General features: G+C 45.7%; 1 protein-coding gene across 1 annotated transcript in view; it reads right to left on the reverse strand.

Moving 5' to 3' along the window:
• C10H3orf20 (chromosome 10 C3orf20 homolog) overlaps nucleotides 1–12,005 on the reverse strand; it is a 33,336-nt gene extending 21,331 nt beyond the window's left edge. The window contains 10 exon segments of the mRNA XM_067755582.1: nucleotides 2,074–2,251; nucleotides 2,254–2,310; nucleotides 2,313–2,356; nucleotides 3,351–3,465; nucleotides 8,007–8,018; nucleotides 8,806–8,815; nucleotides 10,183–10,301; nucleotides 10,954–11,058; nucleotides 11,061–11,612; nucleotides 11,813–12,005. Coding sequence (XP_067611683.1) covers nucleotides 2,074–2,251; nucleotides 2,254–2,310; nucleotides 2,313–2,356; nucleotides 3,351–3,465; nucleotides 8,007–8,018; nucleotides 8,806–8,815; nucleotides 10,183–10,301; nucleotides 10,954–11,058; nucleotides 11,061–11,427 — 1,007 coding nt within the window. The 5' untranslated portion in view covers nucleotides 11,428–11,612; nucleotides 11,813–12,005.
• Between the last annotated feature and the right edge of the window lie 4,656 nt (nucleotides 12,006–16,661).

Raw genomic sequence — 16,661 nt, forward strand, 5'->3', positions numbered from 1 at the left:
TAAAATGGTAAATGTTATGTGCATTTTACATATTAAAAAAAAAGTGCACCTCACACAGCAGTTCTGAGTGCTCAACAAATCCCTAAAGGAACAGCACTTAGCACAGTACTGGGCACATGGGGATTATGGTTTGTTTTTAATGTGGTGAGTTGTATCTTTGTATGAAAAAAGGACTTGAGGGAAGTTTGACAGGAGACTCAGCCATTGAGGAGAGAGGTCCAAGGAGATGCTGACAGCCCAAATGAAAGCGATGCCGGGGATGGTTCTGGGGTCTGACACTGACCAGTGCAAACCCACTGGGGCTTGGAGCTTTTTGGCAATCCAAGGGCAGACACATCACTTCTACCTGAAAGTTTTGCCCAGCAGTCTCCGTGAAGACAGAATTAGCTGCCAAGTCCAGGGTTCTGTGGAACCCATGAGGGAGGGAAGTGTCTCCCAAACATTTTCTCTAATCCAGAGGGATCCAACACCTGCACGTGTGTTTTGGCCATTTGATCACAGTAACGCAGATGCTGTCCTTCAAGATCACTGGGTCCAACTTTCTCACCTTATAATGGAGAGAAGTGAGGCCCAGAGAGATGGAATGGCTTATGCAGGGTCACCAAGAAGAACTGGGCCTAGAATCCAGGCCTCTTGGGACTCCCACAGCAGAAATACATTAATGACCAAGATCACTGGGGTCTGAGTCAAGCGCACCAGCATCGATGGCCTGAGGTCTCGGGTGGTCCCAGCAGGGGGTCCTTGGGATTCTGTGGCAGGGAAGGGAACATGGATCCCAGCAGGCTGGTCTGCAGTACCTTGATCCCCTGATCTACACTTGTCCACCCCTCTCTGGTCCTGCCAATAGCAACCTAATTCACGGACACAGCTTCACGAGTTCAGGGTGATGGTCCCATTCAATGCAGTGTTGAGGAAGAAAAGGGGGGAGAGGGAGCCCCATGACCCCTGTGAGCAGCAGCTGCCTGGGAAGGTGTGTGCTGAGTTCAATGCACAAGGTGCCCTGGAAGCAGGGCTGAGCAGAGGGTAATGAAAGCACTCATTTATGGTCAGAGAAACCATAGGACTCCTTTGACAGGCACTGCAATTCTGAATTCCCAGTTCAGTGGAGAGGAGGCCAAAGGAAGCGAGGGGGGCCATGGCCAGAAAGGCCTGCCGAGCCGCCTGTTGAGACGGCTCAGAGAGCCACCTCCCTCTAAGGTAAAGTGGTACATTCACTCCATTCCATTAATCATTGCATATAATACTCGATAAACATCTGTGAATGAAGAAAGCAACCTGACTCCATTCATGCTAAAATATGCATAACTCTCAGCCTTTACCCTGCATGTTAGAAATCTTAGTTTTCCTCAGTCTAGGGTTCTTGGTGCATGGACAAGCTTTGAAGGTCTGCAGACCCCCTGCAATCACAGGAAATGTTTTACATGCATGTGTATCAGTTCATATTTCTGCGAAGAGGGTCTATAGCTTTCACCAGATTCTCAACGAGAAAATGTGTCCCCTTGTGCCACTCACACACCCCGAGGTTGGGACCCAGCTGCCCACATTCTCATGAATACCGCCAGACCTCAGCTGCAGATCAACCCGAGCATGTGCCAGGTGGGGTATGTGCAGTGCGGGTTAGACTCCAAATACAGGGATCTTGGGGGCAAAGTATGCAAGAACCACAGTACTTACCCATTGAGCCTGGGACAGAAGGACAAAGACCACCCCCCCCCAGGATGGAGGGTCTCCTATCACCTTCTCTCGGCTAGAGATGAATTGTTCTGTGTCTCCAATCTCTTCCCACCTGGGACAGCCTCGAAGGCAGGAACTGCTGCTGCACCCCCAGCCCGCACTGACACGTAATCACAGATAGTCGGGTTCAGTACGTACTGGTTGATCAGGACTGAATTTGAGGCTTGACTCTTGGTACTTCTTCTCTGACCTGAACAAACTCTTAATATCCCAGAGGACCCGTCACCAGACTTCTCTGACCAAATGAAAAGCCAAAGGAAACACTCTGGCTTTGTCAAAGCCTGGAGTTCTCTGGGCTGAGCTGCTGGGGAGAAAGGGAAGCACCAAATAAAAGGATACTAAACGAAGAAGGACCCATCATAGAAGGTGTAATGCAACTTGATGGCCTTCTTGGGTGCCTTCCATTCCTGAGAATGCCGGTCCAAGTGAAGATGATGGGCAGGAGGTTGGTGAGGGGTGGGAGTGGAAGTCTGAGCACCTGGAGGGTGCGGATGGTGGGAACTTGGGATCTGAGCAACCCCTTTGGGGGTAGACATAGATGAGGGGGCATCTTTGCCCTGGAGTTGCGTAAGATCATGGGTAGAAGATATTCCTCCCTTTCCACGAGACCCTTTCGGCTTCTCTGCAGGGAAGGAGACCAACATATTTTCTAGCCACTTGCCTCTCACTCACCAGACTCTCTACAGCCCCTCCCCAGCTCCCCAGACTCCCATTCCATTTCCCTGTCCCCAAAGTATCTGTCCCTACCCTAACCCCTCATCCTTATAGGTAATGTTTTTAGGAAGAACTGGGAAGGTCCCCATACCCCTTTGAGACCGGCCCTGGCCTGATTTCCACCTTTTGCACAGGAGTGGGGACCCATGGAGTGGAGCTGCGTGTGGAACGGGGTGGCAGAGCTGGAGGCTTTGATCACCTCTCAATCCTGAGCTTACAAAGGAAGACAGCTTCCTTCTGGAATGTCACAGTAAGGAGCAAACTGGGTGGCTGCCCTCTACGCATATTCTACAGCTGCAGTGACAGTGGCCTGTGAGCCCCAGGACACATATATGCTTAGATGTAACTAGGTTTGAAATCCTTTATGGCCCATGGTCCAGGCCTTTGGAGGAACGCAGATTCACTTGCTCGGACTTGTGGGACACACAAAATCATAAATACCATTAATCACCCATGTCAGTGTTTTTTGTTTTGAGAGCTGTTCCTTTTTTTCTAAGAGAACATCTGACAAATTATGTCAAGAAATAAACATTCTTAACTGTAAGGGTGTGTAAACTTTAAGAAGCCATGCAAAGGGGTCTCACTGGTGAGGAGGCAAAGAACATTGCCCTGGGACAGGCCCATTGAGCTGTGGGACCTCAGACAATGCCTTACCATGTGCTTGGGGTACCTCAGTTTCCTCATCTGTAAAACGGGAATAAACCTGCCTTCCTCATAAGGTCATAGTAGGACTGAAAATGACTGTGATTGTGGAAGGACTAGGGACCTGTGTGTGAGGGACAACTATCACCCTGTCACTGTGGCTGGGGGCACGGGGTAGCCAACATGTCCGTGATCCCCCTCCACGCACACACAGGCTGTGCCCTCCTCTCCCATACACCCCCAACCACTAAGGTGCTCACACAAGGCGACACATCTCCTGCAGCTTCTCCCGGGCTTCAGGGCAGGGGTCGCTGAACTTGATAACCTCAGAGGCAGAGGTTCCCGCTCCTCGTTGTGGGGATGTCAAGACTACTTCTTCCAAATTTGGGGGTTTGCCTGTAGCTGGAGATGAACAGGTTAGGGAGGGTTTTAGAAAATGGTTTCTCAAGACGTCATGTTCACCTGGGGTGAGGGGGCGGGGAGAGCAGGACAGCTGCATCCCTTGAGAATCAAAATAACTGTGGGAATCATTTATGCTTCCAGGGATAAGCATCCCCAGCAGGTCACTGATGAAACAGAGGCGGCGCTCTGTGAGTCAACCGAGTGTGTGTCAGGAACACTCATGCAGAGTGGTGAATCCAGCCACATTTCCCCAAGGGCGGCCTGGTCCTGGGTAGAGACAGCACACACATGGCTGTGGTGGATGCAGAAGGGATTCCCTTGTGACACTTCTGACTTAAGACAAAAAGTCCCAGCTCCATCTCAATGGCTCAATGGCTCAAGGGCTTCAACACTTCTCTGATGCTGGCTTACCTCGGCCTTCGGCAGAGGGCAGAGTATATCAACTGAGACTCAAGACTGTGATGTTTTGCGGGCTTTTGTGTGTGCTTGTGGTAAAATACATATAACAAAAATTTACCGACTTAAATTTTAAGAGGCAAGTTCAGTGGTATTAAATACATTCACAGTGTTGTGCAACCGTTATCACCATCTATTCCCGTAACTCTTTTTATCTTATAAAATTGAAACTCTGTAACAATACCCCCCATTCTCCCCTACCCCCAGCCCCTGGCAACTGCCAATCTACTTTCTATCTTTATGATTTTGACTACTCTAAGTACCTCCTGTAAGTGGAATCATACAGTATTTGTCTTTTTTGTGACTGGTTTGTTTCATGTAGCATAATGTCCTCATGTTTCACCCATGTTATAACATATTGCAGAATTCCCTTCCTTTTTAAGGCTACATAATATTCCATTATAGGTATAGACCAAATCTTTCTTTTCAATTTTTTAAAATATTTATTTATTTGGCTGTGCCAGGTCTTGGTTGTGGCACTCGGGATCTTCATTGCGGCATGCGGGATCTTTTAGTTGAGGCATGTGGGATCTCGTTCCCTGAACAGGGTTCGAACCAGGGCCCCCTGCATTGGCAGCATGGAGTCAACCACTGGACCACCAGAGAAGTTCCAATGATTGAGTTTTATATGTTGAACCATGCTTGCATTCCAGGAATAAATCCTGTTTAGTGTCATGTTGTATAATCCTTTTATCATGCTGCCGAATTCTGTTTGCTAATATTTTGCTAAGGAATTTTGCATCAATGTTCATCAGGTATATTAGTCTGTAGTCTTCTTCTAGTGTCTTTGGCTCCAATATCAGGGCAATACTGGCCTCACAGAATGAGTTGGGAAGTGTTCCCTCTTCAATTTTGGGGAAAAATTTTAGAACAATTGGCATTAATTCTTCTTTAAATGTTTGGGAGAATTCATCACTGAAGTTATCAGGTCCAGGGATTTTCTTTGTTGGGAGATTTTTGATAACTGATTCAATCTCTTACTATTTATAGGTCTAGTTCAAATTTTCTATTTCTTCATGATTTAGACTAAGTAGGTTTTGTGTTTTAGGAACCTGTCCACTTCATGTAGGTTATCCAATTTGTTGGCATACAGTTAGTTGTTCATAGTACTCTCTGATAATCCCTTTTATTTCTGTAGAATCAGTAGTTGTGTCCCATTTTCAATTCTGATTTTAGGAATTTGAGTCTCCTTTCTTTTTTTCTTAGTCCATCTAGCTAAAGATTTGTCAATTGTGTTGATCTTTCTGAAGCATCAACTTTTGGTTTCATTGATTTTCTGTTGTTTTTATATTGTCTATTTAGTTTATCTCTGCTCTAACCTTTATTTCCTTCCTTCTCTAGCTTTGGGTTTAGTTTAAAGTTCCTTAAGTTGTAAAGTTAGGTTGTTTACTTGAGATCTTTCTTGCCTTTTAATGTAAGCATTAAAAGCTATAAATTTTCCCCTTAGCATTGCTTTCATTGTACCCCATAAGTTTTGGTATGCTGTTTTCATTTTCTTTTTTTTTTTTTTTTTTGCAGTACATGGGCCTCTCCCTGTTGTGGCCTCTCCCGTTGCGGAGCACAGGCTCTGGACACGCAGGCTCAGCGGCCATGGCTCACGGGCCTAGCCACTCCACAGCATGTGGGATCTTCCCAGACCGGGGCACGAACCTGTGTCCCCTGCATCGGCAGGTGGACTCTCAACCACTGTGCCACCAGGGAAGCCCGCTGTTTTCATTTTCATTTGTCTCTAGTATTTTATAGTTTTCCTTGTAATTTCTTCTTTGATCCATTGATTAGGTGTGTGTTATTTAATTTCCACAATTTTGTAAACGTTCCAGTTTTCCTTCTGTTACTGATTTCTAACTTCATCCCATTGTGGTAAGATAAGATACTTTGAGTGAAATCTATTTCTTTTAATCTACTGAGACTTAATTTGTGGCCTAACATATGATCTATCCTAGAAATGTCCCATGTACACTTGAAAAGAATGTGCACTGTTTTTGTTGTTTTGTTTGTGTTCTGCATGTGTCTGTTAGATCTAGTTGATTTATTGTGTTGTTTTTTATTTTCTTACTTCTGTCTGTTATTCTATCCATTATTGTGAGTGGGTTATTGATGTCTCCCACTATTACTGTAGAACTACTTGTCTTCAACTGGTCAGGTTTTGCTTCATATATTTTGACAGCCTGTCATTAGGTGCATAAATGTTTATAACTGTTGTATCTTCTTACTGTATTGAAATTTTATTATTATAGAATGTCCTTCTTTGTCTCTTGTAATCTTTTTAAATTTAAAGTCTATTTTATCTGATATTAGTATAGTCACCCCTGCTCTCCTTTGGTTACTATTTGCATGGAATATCTTTTTCCATATTTTCACATTCAAACCCAATTGTGTCTCTGGATCTCAAGTGAGTCTCTTATAGCATATAGTTGGATCATGAGTTGCTATTCATTCTCCCAATCTCAGTCTTTTGATTACAAAATTTAGCCAATTTACATTTAAAGGAATTACTGATAAGGAGGGACTTGCTTCTGTTACTGTGTTTATTTTCTATATGCCTTATTAGAGTTTTTGTTCTTCATATCCTGCATTACTGTCTTAATTTGTTTTAATTTTTTGTAGTGAAATTTTACAATTTCTCATTTCCTTTTCTGTATATTGTAGTTATTTTCTTTGTGGTTACCATGGGGATTACAACTTCAATAACGTACAAAACTTCAATAACGTACAAAAACTCTCCTCCTTTACAGCATCATCCCCATCACTGTCAGTTGTTAATGTCCTAAAAATTACATCTTTTTATATCGTATGTCCCAAAACATAAATTAACATTTCTTTTAAATCTTTCAAATTATGTAGAAACTAAGATTTGGAGCTACAAACCAAAGTTAACAGTAATACTGGCTTTTACACTTATTTTTTTCTTTAAATATATTAGTCTCTTAAATCATGTAGAAAAACAAAAAGTGCACTTACAAACTGCTGTTACAATAATACTAGCTTTTATTCTTTCCTATGTATTACCTTTATTGAGGTCTTTATTTCTCCATATAGCTTTGTGGTTCTCTCTAGTGTCCTTTCATTTCACCTTGCAGGACTCCCTTCAGCACTTCCTGCAGCACAGATTTAGTTGTCATGAACTGCCTCAGGTTTTGTATGTCTTAATTTCTTGCTCAGTTTTGAAGCACAGTTTTCCTGAATTCAGGATTGATTCTTAGCTGACAGGTTTTTTCTTTAAGCATTTTGAATGTATTTGCCCTGTACCTTGTATCCTCCAAATTCTGATGAGAAACCTGCTAATGATCTTATTGAAATTCATTGTATGTGAGGATTCACTTCTCTCTTACTGCTTTCAAGATTCTCTTTTCGTCTTTGTCTTTTGAAAGTTTGACGATTAATGTGTCTTGGTGTGGGTTTCTCTGAGTTCATCTTTCTGGGAGCCTGCTGAGTTTCTCTGACGTTTATATTCATGTCTTGCATCAAATTTGGGAAAATTTCAGCCATTATTTCTTAAATATTCTCTCTGCCTCTTTTGATCTCTCTTCCTCTTCTGGGACTCCCACATGCATATGCCACTTGATGGTGTCCCACAGTTCCCTTAGGCTCTGTTCATTTTTCTTCAATCTCTTTTCTTTCTGTTCTTCAGACTCAATAATTTCCATTGTCCTGTCTTCGAGCTGATTCTTTCTTCTGCCTGCTCAAATCTGTGGTGGCAATGTTTTGTGCTTATTTCCATTATTTTCACAGTTATCCCCCATGGCAAGTCTTAGGTGGTATGAGGATATGATGACATAAAATTGTGGAGGTGATCATCCATGGCTGAATTTCCAGAAGCATCTATTCAGGTCCTGCCTGCTTCTGAGCCTCTGCTGCCTACTCAGCTGGAGCCACATGCTCTTCCTTGATATATGTAGGCTCATCTTCACCTTGGACTCAAAAATAAAATGAGTCTTCAGGCCAGGGGCATTGCTTAGGCTCCAACTGAGCCCTGAAGGCCTCAGAATGGAGACTTTCTCACTGTCAGCCTCGAGGTTTCTGGTTGCTGCTTGGGTACCATGTCTGATATCTGTCACCTTCAGTGGTTCCTGGTCCCTTTCCTGACTCCTCCAGCCATGAGACCAGAGACTTGACCCTGAGGCCCACCTACCTGCTGGCTGACCTCCTGGAACATCTGCTGGCTTGAGCATCCATTTCTGGCCTGCCTCTAGTTGCTTTGGGTCCCCAAGTATGACAACCAGGAACCACTGTTGACAGATTTCTCTCAATTCTCTGCCTGTAAAGTTGGGCTGTGCTCCAGAAATAGCTGTTGTCTGCTCAGGGAGTAGGTCCAACTCCTGGAGCCTGTCTGCTCCAAGTCTGCATGACCCTAGAACTGCAAAGGGGGCCAGCTGGCAAGGTGTGACAGCACGTGTACATGGAACAGATAGCAGAGGTTCCAAACCCAAAGTGACTTAAAACCACAACGACTCTACAATATGTTCTTTAAGCTAGGGTACTTTGGAGTGAAAGTGGGTATAATTAATAGTTATGCCAGGACAACAGCATAAACTGGGACTTTCCTGGGCAAGCTAGGACACACGGTTACTTATAAACTATTAGGGAAGGTTAACCACCCATCCTAGCACACATGTGTGAGAATAATTTCTAAACAGTATCAGGAACCTATAAGAAATGCAGCAGCGTTGAACATCCTAGTGAGAATGATGCAACATCATGGGGTAATCACATCCTTGGGTGGCAGAGGAAAACAGCCACATAGACAAAGAGACCAACAGACATGTAACTTTTGTTTTGGAACAACCTTACTCAAGGCATCACCCCTGAGGTCATTAGGAAGAAAAATCATGAAATCACTGGGTGTCCTGAGGATACTTTGTTTCCCCTCAAAGTGACTGCATTGATTTAGGGCCAGCTCAGGAGGAGATATGATAAACCAGGAGCATATAAAGAGGGATGCTGGAAGTGATGCTCACAGTGACAGAAAATGTGTCATGAGAGGTAAAGGAACAGGGGAAACAAGAGTCTGAGGATGTCACCTCCATCAGGGAAGGTGTTCCTTGTCTTAAAATCCACACATGTACCCACAGCATTCAGAACAGTGACTGGGGCTTCCCTGGTGGTGCAGTGGTTGAGAGTCCGCCTGCCGATGCAGGGGACACGGGTTCGTGCCCCGGTCCAGGAAGATCCCACATGCCGCGGAGCGGCTGGGCCCATGAGCCATGGCCGCTGAGCCTGTGCGTCCGGAGCCTGTGCTCCGCAACGGGAGAGGCCACAACAGTGAGAGGCCCGTGTACCAAAAAAAAGAACAGTGACTGACAACTAGCAATTGTTCAATAAACATTTGTTCACTGACTGAAAGGCTACAGGATCAACTTGATACGGAGAGTGAGGCCTGGAAGAAGGCAAATCTCATAGCAACCCGAGGTGGGCTCAGGAATAAAATCCAAGCTTCTCAACTTCTAGCCTTACCTCCAGTGTCTGTGGGAATCACTGGACAGGCTTTGAGCATCCCAAACTTCTGTGGATCCTCCCACCACCACTTTGCGAATACAGTCCCTCCCCTACCCCACCACCCTACCACCACAGCCTTGGGGGCCCTGGAAGTTCCACGAGAGAAAGTTCCTTCTCTGCCCTCTCCAGCCCCAACTCATCTCTCCTCCAAGCTCTGGCTGCACAGTCACTGCTACCCTGTTTGGTCTCACCTGCCACCAGTTCTTTCCTTTAAGCCTTTCCTTCTGCTCTGTGTTTTCTGCAATAGAATAGAAATGGCCTCTATGTCTGTTTTCTGCCCACATAAACTGACCCAGCTGGGGACACACGGTTAGGCTTGGTATCCAAATACGTCCGTTCAGGTACTGGTTCCCCCACTTGCTGGGTGAGTATGGGTAACATAGGTCTCTCTCTGAGAAGAGGGGGTGAGTATGGGATAACATAGGAGGTGGAAGATGTGGGTTTGCTAGGGGTGTTGCCCCAGGTGAGAGGAACCGCATTAACAGAAATGGAGCACTTGTAAACATTCAAACGATGAGACTGCAAAGTGGAGTGACTTGGTTGAGATATGTCACCTTTTATGGGACAGAATCTGTCAATAGCTGCTGGGTCTCCGGCCAGGGCAGCTATATATCCTTCCTATCAGAAAACCAAATCAAATCATCTCATCAACCTACACAGGAAATCTTCTATCCCCCTCCCCATCCCACCCCCACCACCAAAGGTAGGTCAAAAGGTCTTGCTGGGAATCACTGTTACCTGTTTTTTCTTGACTTCCCTTCCGGTTGAGAGGGAAAAGCTCAGACAGCCAGTAGAGGACTCGTAGACAAGCTGGTAAGGTGAGTTCACTCCCATGGCTGGGATGTTTGTGGAAGAATCTGGAGTGGAACAGATGGGATTCTGCTTTCAATTTTTTTATTTTAATTTTTTTAATCAAAAGTATAATAATGAAGTTTTTGTCCTAGTTGTATGGTAGACCAGATATTCTAAAGTGCCCTGTTGTTACAAAACAACCAATTTCTGGAAGAAAAAGATTTTTTAATGCTGGAGAAGGCTCAGAGTAATTAAGAGAAATCTTTAAAGTTCTCTTCTACGGTGTTCTCCCAGTTCTCACGACTCTCCTGGTTCTGGCTCTGCTTGGCTCTGTCTTACTACCCACCAACTGGCCCTCCCGATTTACCCCCTCCTCCTGGGTGCTGCCTCTCTCTACCTTGGCATCATTTCCACAAACTCCCCCTTTCAACACCTCACACTGTTCTCATGACCAACGTCTCAACCTGGGCTCAGCAAAGCTGGAGGGATAGGAGGACAAAATGGAGAACGGAGAGGGGTGAAAGGATGATTCTTGGGGGTGGTCTCAGGAAGGAGCTGAGTTGCAAAGCTGACCCTTGGCTGCCACCTTTTCACGGCGCATTCTTGTAGACCTGTCTGGGGTGGGTGCAGTGGATACATACACACATGCCCAGGCCAGACCCTTCCAGGCCTAGAAAAATGAGCCAGGATCCGGTGAGCCAGACTTCGCTGACTTACTGGACATGGACTCCAGCGTGGCCTTCATCTTCAGGGTGAGGAGCTCGGTCAATAGGTGGATAGACTGCCTCTGGAACCTGTGCAGGGTCTCCTGGCTGGATGGCCCCGTTGGCCGTGGGTAGGAGAGTGTGTGGAGAATTTGGCCGGCCCAGTGGAAGCGGGCAGCATCGGCAGTGGTAGCACTGGCGGAGGTGGCTTGTTCTGGACAGGGGCCTGCACAGGGGCCGGTTCCATAAGCACCACGGGCGGGGCTCCAATGCTGATCTCCAGGCCCAGGATCTCAGAAGGGGTAGGGATCATGGGGTCAGTGATCAGCTCCTCCCAGGTAAACTCAAAGATGTTTCTGATGCCCTTGGGTACAGAAATGCCTGCACCCTGGCAGACGATGAGCAGCCTGGAGATGCGGGCCAGCACCTTGGGGTCCATGGCGGTGTATTGCTGGTATAGTTCTCGGTTAGTCTTGATGTCATTCATGGTCCTAGAGCACGCATACTACTAGGTAATACTGTCCATCTCAGACAAGAAGGACCTTCAGCTGTGAGGAGGCAGACACCCTGAGAGCTGAATGAGAGCCAAAGTTCTCACCTAAGGTGAGGCCTTGGGGACAGATGGAATGGAAGTGCTGAAATGGCCCTTACAGGTCATTAAGCCAGGGCATCCTATGCGGGAGGATAAATAATTGGTCACTCTCTCCCACAAAGGGATGCCCCCCCGTCACCCCACTTCCCTTCCTGGGAATGCGTCAGAGACCACGTTAGTGAGTCACTTTGGGAGGGGCCTGGGGATGAGCAGGTTCCCCAAACAGACCCTGGGCTGGAGTAAGGAAAAGGACGGGGAAGGGAAAAATGTTCCATCGCACCTTTTGTAGTCAGAGATCTGAGGGTGGAAGATCTGCTTGTGGTCTCTCAATAAAAACCTGCAAAAACAAAAAGATGTTTCATTGGTTCCTTCTGGGGGTAGGTGATGTGGATGGAAGCTCCTGGTTGCAACGCAAGGATGGGCCTGGATTCAACATGTACATCCAAGGGCGAATGGGAAAGGAGGATGATGAATTTTTTTAGTCCAACGACTAATATCGTTTACCACATCTCCTCAAATCTAGAACTTCTGACAACTCCTGCTACCGCAGCCTTCCAGTCATCAGTTCTACCCGACAACCACTCCCCATGACAACCATCCTGACAACCACTCCCCATGACGTCCATGGCCCTCTTCTCCTGCCAGACAATCCTCATTCTTTCACTCTTCAAACTGTGTCCTCTGGAGCCACCCCAAATTTGCCATTCCAGAACTGCACCCCTGGTGCATACCCTCAGCATTTACAGTGCGGCTGCCCTGGTGTGAAAAGGCTATTATCTTTCTGGTTTCACTGATGAGGAATCGAAGGCTTATAGAGACAGAGCTCTTGGTCACCAGTTGCCTGCCTGCAGACTCTTGGCATAGAGACCTTTCCAAAGACAACACGACTTCCTCACGGTCTTCCAACTGAACTGCCCATCCACCAGCAAAAAAATCTCCTAGGAACAAGAGTCCCACAGAGCAACCCCTTCAGACATTCTGCTGGTTTGCAGATAAACTGGCTTTCTACATCTATTTGCTAACTCCCTGGCATCTCTATTCCTCAGCTTTGGAGACTCAGAAAAATAGGTTCATTTTTGAAATGATAAGTCTACAGAACAAAGAGACCACTCAGAATCTTGGTCATCTGGGCAACCAGCCAGAAGGATCTGACCCTGACCATGCAGGGCAGATCTGTTTTAAAGCCAGGATTCAAATGAAGAGAAGACGAATACAATCCTTTAAATGTTAACTGGTTTGAGGAACCCCACCCCACCCCCTACCAGTTCCTTTCTTGTGAGGTTAATTTTGAAGATATGCCTTACAAACAGATAAAAGCTGGGTTTTAAAACAGCTTTATTGAGATGTAATTCACATACCATACAATTCACCCTTTTTAAAGTGTACAATGGTTTTTAGTATAGTCACAGTTGTGCAACCATCACCACTACCTAATTTTAGAACATTTTTATCACCCCCCCAAAAAAACCCATTAGTACTCACTCTCCATTCCTCCTCCCCCCAGGCAACGACTAATCTGCTGTGTGCCTCTATATATCTGCCTGTTCTGGACATTTCATATAAATGGAATCACACACTATGTGGTCTTTTGTGACTGGCTTCTTTTACCATCATGTTTTTGAGGTTCATCCAAGTTACAGCATGTATCAGTACTTCACTCATATACTTCATTATATGGAAAGACCACCATTTGTTGATCCATTCAGTATTGTTTGGACACTTCGGTTGTTTCCACTTTTTGGCTATTACGATGGAACATTCAGGTACAAGTTTTTCTGTGAATGGATGCTTTCATTCTCTTGGGTTGATACCCAGGAATAGAATTGCTGGGTCGTATGATAACTCAATGTTTAACATTTTCGGGAACTACCAGGCTGGTTTCCAAAGTAGCTGCACCATTCTACAGTTCTTTTTACAAAACCTGTAATGTATGAGGTTTTAAATTTCTCCATGTCCTTGTCAACACTTGTTATTATGTCTTTTTGATTTTAGTGCCATCCTAGAGGGTGTGAAGTGGTACTTCATTGTGTTTTTGATTTGCACTTCCCTAACGACTAATGATGTTGAGCACCTTTTCACGTGTTTATTGGCCACTTTTCCACTTTTATATCTTCTTTGGAGAAAAGTCTTTTCAGATTGAACAACTGTTTTTTTTTTTTGAAAAGAAATGTCATTTTAAATTAAACGCACAAATAACCTCTATTTGTTACCATGTATTTATCTCTGCAAAACTCAGCTAGAGGTGACCACGTGACTCCATTCTGGCCTATGAGATGCAGGTGGAGCTGTTGGGTGGGATCCTGGATATCTTTTCAAGAAGTCTGTCTGCATGGAGAGAACACTTTTTCTTTACTCACTGCCCTTCTCTTTCTTCTTGTCTGGAATAGATGAGATGGCTGTAACTCTGGCAGCCATATGGAGCCATGAGGTTACCTTGAGGAGGGAAGCCATGCATGAAAGGTGGCAGAGCAGAGGCACAGAGCCTGGACTCCTGCTGACATTGTGGCACCCACACAGCGGCACTTAACCACCTGCCTCCAAATTTGTTTCACCTGAGAGAACGAACCCCTCATCTCTTTAAGTCCCTTTATTCAGATCTCTGTTCCTGCAGCCAAATGTGATTCCTGACAGACAACCAGCCGTGTGGGAACAGCATCACTCCCTCCTTTCCATATATCTAATTTTCATTGTCACTCGTCCATTTTTCCATCACTGAGACACAGGCCTTGCCCTCAAGTAGCTCAATGTTCAACAGGCAAAACAGACTTACAAAATTGATATAAGGGTCACATTGCCAAAAAAATGTACAAAGGCCATGAAAACCCAAAGCCAAAAGTCTAAAGGAAGCTGCACTGAAGGCTGTCATAGAAGATGAATAAGAAGTCACCAGGCAGGTAGGAGGGAGAAGGCATTCTTGGTAAAAAGAAGAGTATGTGCAAAGGAACAGAGACATTTAAAGCATGGCAGGTTCAGGGAACCACAAAACACATCAGTATGGTTGGGGCCTTGGGGCTCTATGGGAAAGTAGCAGACAAAGCTGGAAAAGTGTCTAGAATCAAATCGTGAAGGGCCTTGCATGCCATGCCAAAGAATTTGCATGCTATGTAATCATATACTCAGTGAAAGTACTCAATGTATCATCTTTAATTGCTAGTTGCATCTCATGTGGTCTCTGCAAACAGAGGGCAAGCATCACGTCTTCTCCCCCTTTTACAGCCTCCACGACACTAAGACACCAAGTAAGCTGCCACATGCCAGAAAGTGAAAAATACTTATAGCATGAAAATCCGACAGATAGCCCAATAGGCCCATGTAGATGGCTATAAACAAAGTTTCAATTAACAATTCCCACAAAGAAATAAAAAGAGCGTGGAAGAAGTTTATAAAGGATATGAAAAATGACGACTCTCATTCCAACATCTTCAAAGTTTTGCGGGCTGTCTCCTCTTGAGGGCAGGACAGAGATGAGGGGAGGAGTGCACACGCACACAGGCTACTATGCCAAGTCTGAGTGCTCTCTGCCAGGCAGAGGGAAATCCAGAAAAGGCAGTGTCACCGGGCGGCTAAGAACTCAGGCCATGTGACCTCGAGCCTCGCACTAGTGGACACTAGGCCCTGCCTCCCAGGACTGTAAGGACTAAATGAGGGCATATGTGTTAAGGATTGGCACAATGCCTAAAAGAGGTAAGTGCTCAATGAATGCTAAGCAGAAAAAGATAACCATTTGAAGTGGTTGAAGAAGGCTGTGCAATGGAAATGACAGAAACTGGTTCAGAAGTAGGTGACTAGTGAACAAGGACAGGAAGAACACTCCAGGTGATGAGAACAGTGCTTGCTCAGGTTGGAGGCTCTAAATTGCCTGGCAAGTTTGGGGAACTGCAAGTAACTTGAGGATGCTACATGTTACTTGGGGGGGCGGGGGGATGTGTGGGAGGGGTGGGCAGCAGCCTGCTGAGAAGAGCTGGTGTAAACCGCTGAACCCTGACTTCATCTTGCAGATGGGAAACCACAGGACTGCTAGCAGAGGTGGCATCTATATTGTAGGGCGCTCCTCCCACGGGCCAGCAGTGTGGTGGGAAGGAGTGTGAGAAATACGACTGCAGTGGGATTAGCCAAGGAGGAGAGCTGTACCCACAGCACCCCAATTTCTGCCTACAGTAAAAAAGCAATTTCCAGCCCATGCACCTGAAAGAGTACTTCAAAAGGCACAGACCCAGCAAACTCCCAGGGGTACACCGTGGGGCGCAAGCAGAACAAGGGTGAAAAGTGGGAAAGTTCTAAACAGGCTTTGGGAAAATCAAGGGCACCCAACGAAGAAGGAAGCTGAGGGGGAAATTCAGGCATGGCTTTGAAAAAGAGAAAAGGGCATGCTTCCTTCTCGTACTGGCACTGATTCAAGAATCCATTTTTGGGTAGAAGTTGTATCCAGCTGCATATTTAAAACCAAAATTAAACTGTGCTCCCTCAAGTAATCTGGTCCTGATTTTCTTTGCTATTTTCTCTAGTCTCCGGCTCTCTCTGGTTTTAACCAGAACGCTTTTGGTAAGGACAGTGAGCAGGCCAGATGTAACCATGTGACTGCCATCTGTGAGTAAGTGCAGCTTCAGGCTGGGACAGGCAAGAGAACAAGCCCGCACCTGATGCACGAAAGACATGGAAATGGAATTAGAAAAACTAATAGACGCTGTCCTCTCCATTCAATATATAAAGAACGTTCTGGACAGATGCTTGAATTCTCTAGCAGATGAGAGGAAGAAGGGCTGAGCTATGGAGAGGAGTGGATCTGAGAGGAAGGAGAGGGGGGGTCATGTGCATACGATCAAGCTTAACTGCCTGCTGCCCAGCAAGGTTTGCTCTCGAGACTGCAACCTCAGTCACCGCTCTTCCTCGAGTTGAATCCACTTGCAAACCACCTGCATCCTCCACCAGGGGGATCCACTGTGGCACCAAAGGGCCATTAAGATGAGTCTCCCGGCAAGACCCATCGAGAGACAAAAAAATGATCAACGCTTTGACCCAGTGATTTTAGTTCTGAAAGTAATGCCCAAGGGAACAGTTTTAAAAGGAGGAGGGAAGATAGTTCTTCAAATGTGGTCAAACCAAACAAAAAGATGCTTATAGCCACTTCA

This window comes from Pseudorca crassidens, chromosome 10 (genome assembly GCF_039906515.1).
Source record: "Pseudorca crassidens isolate mPseCra1 chromosome 10, mPseCra1.hap1, whole genome shotgun sequence".
NCBI classification, from domain to species: Eukaryota; Metazoa; Chordata; class Mammalia; order Artiodactyla; family Delphinidae; genus Pseudorca; species Pseudorca crassidens.